This window comes from Ranitomeya variabilis, chromosome 2, assembly GCF_051348905.1.
Source record: "Ranitomeya variabilis isolate aRanVar5 chromosome 2, aRanVar5.hap1, whole genome shotgun sequence".
Taxonomy (NCBI): domain Eukaryota; kingdom Metazoa; phylum Chordata; class Amphibia; order Anura; family Dendrobatidae; genus Ranitomeya; species Ranitomeya variabilis.
The window spans coordinates 256620679-256634132 of record NC_135233.1 but is presented as its reverse complement, the minus strand read 5'-3'; the positions used below and the strand labels follow the sequence as shown (position 1 = coordinate 256634132).

General features: G+C 47.5%; 1 protein-coding gene across 2 annotated transcripts in view; it reads left to right on the top strand.

Annotated features, from left to right (window-relative positions):
* Positions 1 to 13454, top strand: part of ASS1 (argininosuccinate synthase 1) — a 62308-nt gene that overhangs the window by 32982 nt on the left and 15872 nt on the right. For both annotated transcript variants that reach the window (XM_077284738.1, XM_077284737.1), the window contains exons 9-12: positions 1018 to 1048; positions 5944 to 6034; positions 8617 to 8701; positions 11765 to 11829. In XM_077284738.1, coding sequence (XP_077140853.1) covers positions 1018 to 1048; positions 5944 to 6034; positions 8617 to 8701; positions 11765 to 11829 — 272 coding nt within the window. The remainder of the gene's footprint in view (positions 1 to 1017; positions 1049 to 5943; positions 6035 to 8616; positions 8702 to 11764; positions 11830 to 13454) is intronic.

Sequence of the window (13454 nt, the reverse complement as noted above, 5' to 3'; positions counted from 1 at the left end):
TGCCGACACTCGGGGTACAGGATAATGACGCTGACACTCGGGGTGCGGGATAATGATGCTGACACTCTGGGTGTGGGATAATGATGCTGACACTTGGGGTACAGGATAATGATGCTGACACTTGGGGTGCGGGATAATGATGCTGACCCTCGGGGTACGGGATAATGACGCTGACACTTGGGGTGCAGGATAATGACACAGACACTCCGGGTGCAGGATAATGATGCTGACACCCGGGGTACAGGATAATGACGCTGACACTCGGAGTGCGGGACAATGACGCTGACACTCGGAGTGCGGGACAATGACGCTGACACTCGGAGTGCGGGACAATGACGCTGACACTCGGAGTGCGGGACAATGACGCTGACACTCGGAGTGCGGGACAATGACGCTGACACTCGGAGTGCGGGACAATGACGCTGACACTCGGAGTGCGGGACAATGACGCTGACACTCGGAGTGCGGGACAATGACGCTGACACTCGGAGTGCGGGACAATGACGCTGACACTCGGAGTGCGGGACAATGACGCTGACACTCGGGGTGCGGGACAATGACGCTGACACTCGGGGTGCGGGACAATGACGCTGACACTCGGGGTGCGGGACAATGACGCTGACACTCGGGGTGCGGGACAATGACGCTGACACTCGGGGTGCGGGACAATGACGCTGACACTCGGGGTGCGGGACAATGACGCTGACACTCGGGGTGCGGGACAATGACGCTGACACTCGGGGTGCGGGACAATGACGCTGACACTCGGGGTGCGGGACAATGACGCTGACACTCGGGGTGCGGGACAATGACGCTGACACTCGGGGTGCAGGAGAATGACGCTGACACTCGGGGTGCAGGAGAATGACGCTGACACTCGGGGTGCAGGAGAATGACGCTGACACTCGGGGTGCAGGAGAATGACTCTCACACTCGGGGTACAGGATGACACGCTGCGTGCAAGATAATGATATTTGGGGTGATTGCAGATAATACATGTTATCTTCTCTCTTTCAGCTATGAGGGGGGGATCCTGGAGAACCCCAAGGTGAGTGACAATGTAATTATGCACTGGTTGCTATCGGTAACAGGCCGATTTGTGATCTGACAGTCTTCGGCCTCCTAGATCTCCGCTGTGTGACTCCAACTCCTATAGCCTATAATACCATGCGAGGTGGTTACGTCCTCTGTCCCAGGGAGCTTACAATCTACCATGTGTTCCTTCAGTGTGCGGCACTGATGGCGGCTTCCCCAGATGGAGCTGACATTTTTCCTGCAGCGACTGCCATGTCTGACAGTAGTGAAAACAAATGAGCTGTCAGCAGTAATCAGGATGAGCGCCGGCAGGGGATGGCACCGCTGCTCCCATGGGCCACAGCCTGAGGGCAGGATCCACTTTGCTCCAGTATTGTGATAACACTTCAGTGTTTGATCTCTGTCACCTGAGCGGCCCCTGTGTGGCACATGTCTGAGCAAGTAATAGAACAAGTGATTTCTCAAAATTTGCATTAAGATTCCACTTTTACTAACTCCCGCAGTCTCACGATTAGTCACTTCTTCTTGACCAACCTCTTAAGCACTTACTGACCCTTTGGCTGTTATAACCTGCTGCTGAAGTGCTGCATAGTCGGCATTTCTGAGGAATCCTGTCTCATTCCTCATGGGCAATGGCTTCCAGTTCACTAATATTGGGTTGTCAAGAGAGTGGTCCAAAAAGAGCAGAGAAGAGATCATTGCACAAAGAAGAAGGATACGAGCTGCCGCAGCAGAGACTGTTCCTACAGATATAGCAGGAATCAGTGGTTCCATAGAAGCACTATCTGGACTTAGCAGGAAGAGGAGGCTATCACTGCGAGTGACTGCAAGACCTGTAGCAAGATCCAATTGCAACCAGCGCTTAGAGCTCAGTTTCTACAGCGCGTACTAAAATCTGACGATCTCTGTATCCAAACTCCAAGATGTCCCGTCTACTATCTCACAAGTACAATAAAAGTTGCCTCCAATGTGCAAAACCATAGAAATAACCTCAGAAGTTCTGTGATTCTGTTCTATGGAGCGATGAAATAAAACTGGAACTTTTCTACAGATCACCAGAGCCTGGAGACAAAAGAATGAAGCATCCGCTGGAAAAACACCCTACCTACAGCCCTACAATGAAGCATGGCAATGCCTCAGTGATGTCTACAGTAAAGCATGGCAAGGGCTCAGTGGCGACTATAGTGAAACACGACGGGGACTCGGTGATGCCTACAGCCGTAAGCATGGTGGGGGCTCCGTGATGTCTACAGTAAACCATGGTAGAGGCTCATTGATTTCTACAGTAAGGCATGGCAGGGGCTCGTTGATGTCTACAGTGAAGCATGGCGTTGGCTCGGTGTTGTCTACAGTGAAGCATGGCGGGGGCTCCGTGATGCATACAGTGAAGCATGTCGGGAGCTCGATGATGCCTACAGGTTAGCATGGCAGGAGCTTAGTGATATCTACAGTCCTAAGCATGGCGGGGGATCAATGATAAATACAGTGAAGCACAGCCAAGGCTCAGTGATGATTAAAGTGAAGCAAAACAAGGGCTTGGTGATGCTGACAGTGGATAATGGCAGGGTGGGCTCAGGAAGCCTACAGTGAAGTGTGGTCAGGTGGTTTGGTGATGTTCTGGAGCTGGAAACCTGCAGTGTGTGGTGGAGGACATAATGTGTGCAAACAAGTATTAGGAAATCCTAAGTGAACAACTCACATCTTCTGTGAGGAGCTGAAGCTCTGGTGCCATTGGACTTTCAAACAGGACAATGATCCCAGCTCCTCACAGTCCACCGAGGCTTGTTGTCAGAAGAAGTCCTAGGAGATTCTAGAGCCGTTGTCACAGTCACCTGGCCTAAACCCCATGGAAAATCTTTGGTGGAAAGTGTAGAAGGCCGTGGCAGCAAACCCAAGAATATTGGTGACCTGGTTGTCATTACCGATTAGAGTGCTGCCAGAAGCAGGTGTCTGGAGAGGTAAAGCTATGTGCACACGTTGCGGATTTTGCTGCGAATCCGCAGCGGATTTGACGCTGCAGATCTGCAGCTGTTTTCCATGCGTTGTACAGTACCATGTAAACGTATGGAAAACAAAATCTGCAGTGCACATGCTGCGGAAAAAAATGCGCGGAAACACAGCGGTGTATTTTCTGCAGCATGTCAATTCTTTGTGCACATTCTGCAGCGGTTTACACCTGCTCCTCAATAGGAATCCGCAGGTGTAAAACCACAGGTGGAATCCGCACAAAAAATGCGGTAAATCCGAGGGTAATCCGCGGTGCGGCTTATCTGCGGATTTTGCAAAAACAGTGCGGAAAAATCCGCACACCAATCTGCAACGTGTGCACACAGCCTTACCCTTCTGCAGCAGGTTATAACAGCCAGAGGGGTTCTACTAACTACTAAAGACATTGGTCATGAAGGGAGGGAATAATGGTGAGACTGCTTGGGTCAGGTAAAGTGCCATTTTGTGGTGAGTTTGGAGAAATCACTTGGTATATTAGTTGTTCAGAAATTTTCATTGTTCTTATTTCATTGGTTTATTACAAACAGCAGAAATATTTAAATTGTACTAATAAACCAAATTTACAATGGAAGGGTGGGGACAATTGTGACTGTGTAATATCCATTTATTTTTCTTTCCCTCCTTATCATCTTTTTCTCGTACATCGTCTTCCCAACTGCAGGGATTTATAAAAAAAAAAAAGGACAAAAACAGATGGTTGGGCCATTTTCTGCCTTCATGAGACGCGATTGAAGGGCAATGAGGCGTCCTAATGTTAGAAAGATAGAAATTTACTTGCTTTAACTTCATCTGTCGCTTTGAAAGAGTTCATTCAGCCTCGGACACAACAAGATCAGCGGGTGAATAAAGCATTGACGGCCGCGCACCCTACACCAGCCTTTACTTCACGCCCCATTTCCTCCTAACCTCTTTCTCCTCTTCTCTCGCCCTCTCCTGTACAATGCCGCTCTCTTCCACGGCACATTTTATCACATTTTCTACATTTTTGTATCTTTATTTTTCTGAATAGTTTTTATATATTTTTTTTTCGTTTACCTAATTTCTCCGTGACATCTGTTATAGCCACCCTGCCGGGCCAGATAGATGGGAAGGCTTGTGATGGCGGCCACTAGCCTGATTAACTGATGCCTCGAGATCAGCTACAAAAATGTGGCTGTCAGGAAGGCGACAAAGTTGTTTTATTTAATGGGATCTGGGTCAAGAAGTTGGCTCGGTGTGACTTCCATTTCTGGGGTTTAGTAAACGGGTGAGAATCCCATAACTTCCTGACTTTAACCTGACCCTGTTAATTAGCCCAACCCCATTACCTAAGTAGCCACAACCCTCAACTGAACCCCACATTTAGCCCTATTTACTCACATAGTATGATCCCCTAATTAAGTCTGGCCCCTTTTTTCTTATCCCTATTTACTTAGCTTAAATCCATAACATAGTCCAAATCCCTCACTTAGTCCGACCCTCTTGCTAAGCCCGACGCCCTGACTTAGCCAGGGTCCGTCACATCATCTGACCCCCCCAACTAGTGCCAGGTGCCACTCACTTGGGCTGAGTCAAAGTGACTATGGATCTGGACTGTCGGAGGGGCTACTGGACAACAGGAAGCCTGTGCATTTATTCCGGATTATTGGAAGGCCCAGTAATATAGAAAATGACATCCTGTCTAGAGATTCTGGGATGCCGTCCCCCCGTTCGGGCCCCTGGTAGTCCCAGTTCCGGCCAATGCTTCTCTGGCACTTTTTTTTTTTTTTTTTTTTAAAGGTGTCTGTGGTTTTTCCAAGCGTGGAACACAGGGTGCTGGAGTGATTGACTGCCATCACCACGCCCACAAGTCAGGGACCGCGAGCAATCAAACGGCCACCGCAGATTTCAGCCAGTAACCCAGAAAGGGCGTGAATGATGAGCGCGGAGAGAAGGCGCCTTCTCATTGTGCCGCTGCCAAGGCTGGCATTAGGCTGATCTGTTTTTAGATGAGTTTCTGCTTTGTTCCTCTCCGCTCCCCCGGATGTATTAACCTCGGGGACACGGTACGAGTGCGTTCCTGCGGAGCACCTGCTGGGGTCACCCGCTCTGATTTCTTTCTGGATTTCTGCAGAATAAACTGCTGTGATAGACGCGGCTCATACATCCGTTATGGGCGCTCGCCCCCTCCCCTGCTCGGCCTGCGCTTTTACCATTATGTCACTTATTACAGTTATTAGAGGGACATTACAATGGAGGTGTGCTTATAAGTAACCTGTGGCACCCCAGCAGGTGTGACACTACAACTCCCAGCATGAGCTGATGGCCTACTATAATAACTAAACATAGTGGCTAGTGCGGCCAATCAGATTGTAGCTTTCATTGTTTTTGCACAAGTTTGAAAATTAAAAAAAATAATCTCATTGGTTGTTGAGGGATGTACCTACCCCATAGGACCCATCCATAACAAAAAAAAATAGCCCAAATCAACCAATCAGAATTTTTAGAAATTTGTAGAAATTTTAGAAGGGATCTGATTGGTTGTTAGGAGGGCCACCTCAGTAAGTGCCCTATTACTAATAGTAGTGTCGCCCATAGCAACCAATCAGTTCCTTCTTTCACTCTTTCAGAACTGGCTTAGGAATGAAAGAAGTGATCTGATGGGTTGTCAGGGGCAGCATTTGACTGAAAGCCTCTTCCATTACAGGATAATCTGTGTTAGGCATAAAGACCTATCAGATTTATTCTTTCATTTTTAAACCTATTCTGGAAGAATGAGAGAAGCAATGTGATTGGTTACAAAGGCCAATAGACATTAAATGGAGAAACAGGCCAACTAATGGTCTTGCAGTGAGGCTGCGGATTGGTTGTTATGATTATCTGTGTCCAATTTGGATATCCCAGAAATTCCCAAAGTCATCAAGTGTTTTTATTTTCGAACAGAACAATGCACCGGACGGGCTGTTTGTGAAAACGAAGGACCCCAGTGCCTCCCCAAGCACCCCCGACATCCTGGAGATTGAGTTTAAGAAAGGTGGGTGTCTGTGAGTTTCCAACAGTCCCAAATTTTTGTAAACCATCCTGGAAAAACTGGAAAGGGCTTGGTTTACCTGAACTCTGCCCAGGGGTGGCATTCCCTTCATTCTTGTCGTTTCTGATGGAGTCCGGGCGTAAGAATTAAATATTGTAATGTTGCTAAATAAGCAGATGCATTGTGGCCCTAGTGCCTGCGGGGCCCCAAACGCCTCTCGTGTGTGGAGCCGGGTCTAATGCTGGGATCAGAGCCAGCTCCGATCACGGCACTGTAACCTCTTGGATGCCGTGGTCAATCGTGACAGCAGCATTTAGGTGGTTGTACATGAAGGAGGGCTTCCTTTAACGCCCGTCTGCCCCACGGAGCACAATGGGGGGGCCTCCTGAATGCGCCCGTGTCTGCCATGTACAAACGATCATGTGGTCACAGGTTCACATGACAATATAAAATGTTAAAGCGATACCTAAACGAAATCTGAAAAATAATCAGTGACCACATTTGGTAACGTCGTACGTGTTCCTGTCTGACCGAATAAAATGGCAGAATATTTCAGTGAACGTGGAAGCTGTAGAATTGTTTGTTTTATCACGCTGCTTCCCCAAGAAAATGGAATAAACAGAGATCATAAAGTCATACAGACCCTAAAATGGTAAAAAATACAGCTCGTACCACAAGAAACAGGCACCCATTCAGCGCCACCGACCGGAAAATACAAAAAGTGATAGATCTTGGAAGATGAGGAGGGAACATCTGAAATGAAGAGGGGCCTCTGGGATTCTGATGCCCAAGGGTCCCGCATACACCTGATCATTAATATAATATATATATAATATGATAATGCCGAGTCTATAGCGCAATATGGTGTAATATAATCACGTCTATAATGATTACTAATACACAGAACACCAGTAATAACTTCATGCACTATAATATAATTTTACTCCTATTAATTGTCTATTACAACAAATGTAATTATTATATACTGATATAACATTTATTAAATATTTTTATATATTGTTTTTTTTTTTAACTTTTATTTTCCCCATCCGCCACCTCACGCTTTCGATAATATTGACAATATTGACCCTCACTATGTGAAATGATATGCATCCATCATATCTGAATCTGAACATCCATCTCCACCCCCCCACCATTCCCAAATCCATTACTGGAAAGCCCCATAATGTATAAATGCAGGATTGTGTGCGGATTGATTGTCGGTGCTGTCTCGGTACACTGCTGCCACCTCTTCTAATACCAGACTGGCAGCTGCTCGGAGCCTGCGCCGTCACATCCACGGACTCATTTACACGTGGCATTATAGCACCTTATGCTATTGTCACGGAATTATCCCCGAGAAATTAAAGTCCCATCGTCATTCCAGCCGGGACAATGGCGTCTCCATTCAGCCGCAGTCCGTCAGATTTATCTATTCATCTCCCGCGCTTTATTTATTTGAAGTTTTAATCTAATTATTGACTATTTGAAAACTATAAGCTGCGGATCAAGTCCAGGACGGGCAAAAGTGACTAGCAAAATACGGGTCCCCCCCCAAAAAAAAAAAAAAACATTCCCCCATCCAGAAAAAAAACCCCTTTAAATCTAAATAGGATCTGCAGACTGATGAAGGCGGCTTAAAGTTCATTATTGCAAAGAATTACATTTAATAGCATAAGAGAGCGAGAGTGCTCTTGTTAAGAGGTGATTGGCATTGAATGGTGCAATCAATACTAATGGGGGCAACAGATGGAGAAAAGATTAAGCACAAAACTAGTCCCGGCTCCGCTTTGTGGCAAAACAAGCCCTTGTCAGATTGCTGATACATTTATTGCTCATTTCACTTTGCAAAAGAATAATGCGGCCTTTCTTTTCATAGTCTGTCCTCTCCCTCCCACCCGTAGCCCTTCCACCCGAAAATCCCCCCTCATCGCCCTCCCCGTACACCACACCCTTCCCTCTGCCTTTCTTGTGGAAGGTGTAATAATTAATTCATGGGGTCTCGATGGCTTTAACTTCTTACTGGCGGACCCCCTCCATTATTCCCTCTTTGAGTGTTGACAGGTCTAGAACTTGGTTGGCGCTCATTGAAACAGACATTATGGGGGGATTGGATGGATGGGTGGGTCGGAAACCCACCGAGCAACTGGCCACCAGCTTCCCCCTCCTCTGTCCCCATTTGTCAGGCTCAAATCTCTGAGTGGTGAGACAGAAGGTGCCGGGCCGTAAGACAATGGGGGACCGTGAAATGCAATTAAGAATGGGGCTGGTGGCAATTTCACAGTGTATGAAATGAAAGACCGGGTGACAGTAGAGACAGGCCCTGGGCCCTGGGGGCTTAGAGGGGCTCATTTTATTGCAGTTTCTATTTTACCCTAAATCTGTAAACTCTCCCCCCTCTTCCCTTCTCTTCCCCACCACCTTCTGGTTCTTAAGGAGTTATTTAGAGTTCATATCTGTCTCATCCATTAAGCGCTGCTGTGTGGAGGAGCCGCCGTCTCGTTGCGAAGCGTTTAGCCCATTCTCTAATATATATATATATATGTATATACCCAATTTATATTGTTTTTTTTCCTAAATTACAGGTGTCCCTGTGCAAGTCGCAAACATCCGTGATGGGAGCCGGCATCACTCCACGCTGGAGCTTTTCACCTATCTCAACGAAGTTGCGTAAGTCAGAAATGAAGAACTGGTAAAGTGTGAGATGTAAAACTATGCACTGTCACTTTAAGAAGGGATCCTGTTTGGGGAGCATCGGGACTCAGGTTAGGGAATGCCGTTACCTGCAAACCCCTAATTAGGCAATGCACCTGCAATCTAGACTCTAAAAGTCTCCACTGAGGCATTCAATTGGGATAGGGTCCAGGGACGTGGACCTGTCCGCGGCTTCTCTCCATCATTGTTCTGTGTTACCCATGATCACAGCAGCAGCCTCCATGATGTCCCCACAGGTTAATGCCATATACCTTCCTTATGGTGTGAGCCTCGGCCCCACTCCTCCTCCCCACATACACCCCAACAGTTGGTGGAGCATACGGGTACATTTTTACTTTAAGACGCTGGGACCGTCATGCCCCCTAGCCCTGCATCTCCCAGCACCTCTGACTCCTAAAATCCTTGAGTTATCTTGGGCCCACCCAGGAGCCTACCTATAATCAATCATTTGGATAGCAGTGTGCCCTATCAACAAGTTGCAAGTTTCCATCAGATATGTTGTAAACCTCTGGACCCTCGTACCATTATTGAGTCATGGCCAACTAAGGGGTCTTCTGGTCCTATGATAAACCAGCACCACCTTGCCCCCCACCTCAGGTGACTTTTCTTGACTTGTGACATGTACAATGGTTTCTTCATGCCTCGTGGTACTGAACACAGACATGAATGTACAAGACCACCATTAGGGCTGTGACCAGACCCCCACCCCTGGAAAATGACATCAGGCAATAAGTGCAATTAACCCAAGGTCTCTATGACCCTGCAGCCACCTATTAACCTGTGAACCTTCAATGCCACTTTACATTACAGCACGGCTTCCATGGTTCTTTCCAGAAACAATAACTGTACCAGCCTTATAGTGCAGCAGAGAGGAGGTTATAATGCACTTTTATACTGCGGAGGAAATGAAGAGCCGTCACAATAGCAGATCAACCTTGTAATGAACGGCCTATTGTGAATCAAGAGCCTTGTCTTCAGCTGTGGCTGGTGAGTGCCCCCTACAGGGGGATAAAGCCACTGCGCCTAGTCTGACTGCGGCCTCAGGGAGGACCCCTACTCCATATATCCATTATATAGTGAACGCCCCCTACAGGGGGATAAAGCCACTGCGCCTAGTCTGACTGCGGCCTCAGGGAGGACCCCTACTCCATATATCCATTATATGGTGAACGCCCCCTACAGGGGGATAAAGCCACTGCGCCTAGTCTGACTGCGGCCTCAGGGAGGACCCCTACTCCATATATCCATTATATGGTGAACGCCCCCTACAGGGGGATAAAGCCTCTGCGCCTAGTCTGACTGCGGCCTCAGGGAGGACCCCTACTCCATATATCCATTATATGGTGAACGCCCCCTACAGGGGGATAAAGCCACTGCGCCTAGTCTGACTGCGGCCTCAGGGAGGACCCCTACTCCATATATCCATTATATGGTGAACGCCCCCTACAGGGGGATAAAGCCACTGCGCCTAGTCTGACTGCGGCCTCAGGGAGGACCCCTACTCCATATATCCATTATATGGTGAACGCCCCCTACAGGGGGATAAAGCCACTGCGCCTAGTCTGACTGCGGCCTCAGGGAGGACCCCTACTCCATATATCCATTATATAGTGAGCGCCCCCTACAGGGGGATAAAGCCTCTGCGCCTAGTCTGACTGCGGCCTCAGGGAGGACCCCTACTCCATATATCCATTATATAGTGAGCGCCCCCTACAGGGGGATAAAGCCACTGCGCCTAGTCTGACTGCGGCCTCAGGGAGGACCCCTACTCCATATATCCATTATATGGTGAACGCCCCCTACAGGGGGATAAAGCCTCTGCGCCTAGTCTGACTGCGGCCTCAGGGAGGACCCCTACTCCATATATCCATTATATAGTGAGCGCCCCCTACAGGGGGATAAAGCCGCTGCACGTAGTCTGACTGCAGCCTCAGGGAGGACCCCTACTCCATATATCCATTATATAGTGAGCTCCCCCTACAGGGGGATAAAGCCGCTGCACCTAGTCTGACTGCTGCCTCAGCAAGGACCCGTATTCCATATATCCATTATATAGTGAGCGCCCCTAGAGGGGGATAAAGCTGCTGCGCCTAGCCTGACTGCAGCCTCAGGGAGGACCCCTACTCCATATATCCATTATATAGTGAGCGCCCCCTACAGGGGGATAAAGCCGCTGCACCTAGTCTGACTGCAGCCTCAGCGAGGACCCCTACTCCATATATCCATTATATAGTGAGCGCCCCCTACAGGGGGATAAAGCCGCTGCACCTAGTCTGACTGCTGCCTCAGGGAGGACCCCTACTCCATATATCCATTATATAGTGAGCGCCCCTACAGGGGGAAAAAGCCTCTGCGCCTAGTCTGACTGCGGCCTCAGGGAGGACCCCTACTCCATATATCCATTATATGGTGAACGCCCCCTACAGGGTGATAATGCCTCTGCACCTAGTCTGACTGTGGCCTCAGGGAGGACCCCTACTCCATATATCCATTATATAGTGAGCGCCCCCTATAGGGGGATAAAGCCTCTGCGCCTAGTCTGACTGCGGCCTCAGGGAGGACCCCTACTCCATATATCCATTATATGGTGAACGCCCCCTACAGGGTGATAAAGCCTCTGCACCTAGTCTGACTGTGGCCTCAGGGAGGACCCCTACTCCATATATCCATTATATAGTGAGCGCCCCCTATAGGGGGATAAAGCCGCTGCACCTAGTCTGACTGCTGCCTCAGCGAGGACCCCTACTCCATATATCCATTATATAGTGAACGCCCCCTACAGGGGGATAAAGCCTCTGCGCCCAGTCTGAATGTAGCCTCAAGGAGGTCCCCCTACTCCATATCTCTTTTTTATACAGTGAGCGCCCCCTACTGGAGGATAAACCTGCTGTAGAGGTTAGAATCTTATGACCGCGACCTTAGAGAGGACCCCTACTTCATACACCCCTCGGTATTTTTCATATTGCCATGTTAATAGATGAAATGTTTGTGATCCATGGATGTGTTTCATCTCTACAGGGGTAAGCACGGTGTGGGGAGAATCGATATCGTGGAGAACCGATACATCGGGATGAAGTCACGTGGTAAGTTTCCTATTAAAGGGATGAAAAATAAGGTTACACTGCCAAGATCTGGGCTTCCTATACCGCTGCCTACCACTCCTATAAATGCATCCTCTGCCTACACTACTGTGATTATATCCGCAGCAATATAAAGTTGTCAGCACTTCCCTCAGTTGTCAGAAGGATTTGCTGCATGTCTGCAACTTTCTTTCCCGATTACAGAATGAATGGCCGCTCTGGAGCACAAACTGCTGACACATTCACATACAAAGGCTCAGAAACTCTATGCATAATAATCGCCATATCTGGAGCCATTGCAACTCTGCTTCTTGTAGGGAATTGCAATGTAAGCTCTCAACTACTAATCATCTCTTCTGTCCATATCCTATAAACCAGTTTGGTGGCAGGGAAGAAGTTGAATAAGTTCCTAATTTTTGGGGAAAAGTTGATAAACTTTATAAAAATTAAAAAAAACCTTCGGGCCGATTCATTCATTAAACAAGATTTTTTTTCCCCAGAATTCTGATGTAAAATGGTTTCAAATATTACAAATTTTTTTTTTACTTGCTCAAAGATTTTGGGACTTTTGCCTTTTTTACACCAGTCCCGGACAATGGTTTGAACGGTGTATAAAATGCCAGCGTGGATGTCTCTGGGTCTTTGTGTATCAGTTACCCGACCATTTCCAATATCTCTGCTTGCCATCAGTGAATGGAAACACCATAGATTACATACTGAGAACCCCTGTGCCTGATGGAACACTTCTTACACCCAATGTAAACCATCAACCCTGGGGACGGATTTATTGTAACAATCAGGCAGTAGATGTTTGTAGATCACTGTAACAAAACCTCTGCTGTAAAAAGTATTAGGCCTGTACAGGGTTTTCAGCCTCTGGAAATAAATAAAATGACAATATTCTCTATTACTGACAGCAAGCAGAGTTCTTGAATATACAGAATTAAGAAACGGAGACGGCCTGTGGACTGTGTGGCGGGGGCAGGGCTCGCTCTGTGTGCGGCGCTCGCTCCGCGCCTCTGACAATAGGCTGCTCCCTGCTCGGCGCTCGGGCCGCTGAAATTACAATAGATTTGATGCATATTCCGTCTTTTCACAACCTCATTATCAAATTATGTTTTTTTGCACTGAAGGAGGCCTAATTAAGTCAAGTAAATTAAATCTGTGGGAGGGAAAAAGTGCGGCACACTTCAGCCTTTAATTCTGCCAAAAGAACAAAGGCGATTTCTTTTTTTAATTTCTTTTTTTTTTATGCTTTAATTTCTCTTTTTATCTCCATTTTCCGTTAAGACAAGCGGCAATAATTTACCGTCTGAATGGAAAGAAAAAAAGTTTCTACAAAGTTTTGTTTTGTGTTAGGGTCATCCCGAAGGCGGTGGGTGGTGGGGTGCTGTGTAATTCCTTAAAATGGCACCTGAGAATTTGCGTTTTGTTTTTTGTTTTTACTTTGTCATACTAAAAAGGAAATTTGTGGGAGAATAATTTATTCTGCCTGGATAGATCACTGTGGGAGGGTTGTACTGATTGTCCTAGGTTAACGATTATTCCTGGTGGTCTATGGTGATCTGAAGGACAACACCTAATATTTTTCATACGGAATGGTGATTGTATTTCTGGAGATCTGGAGT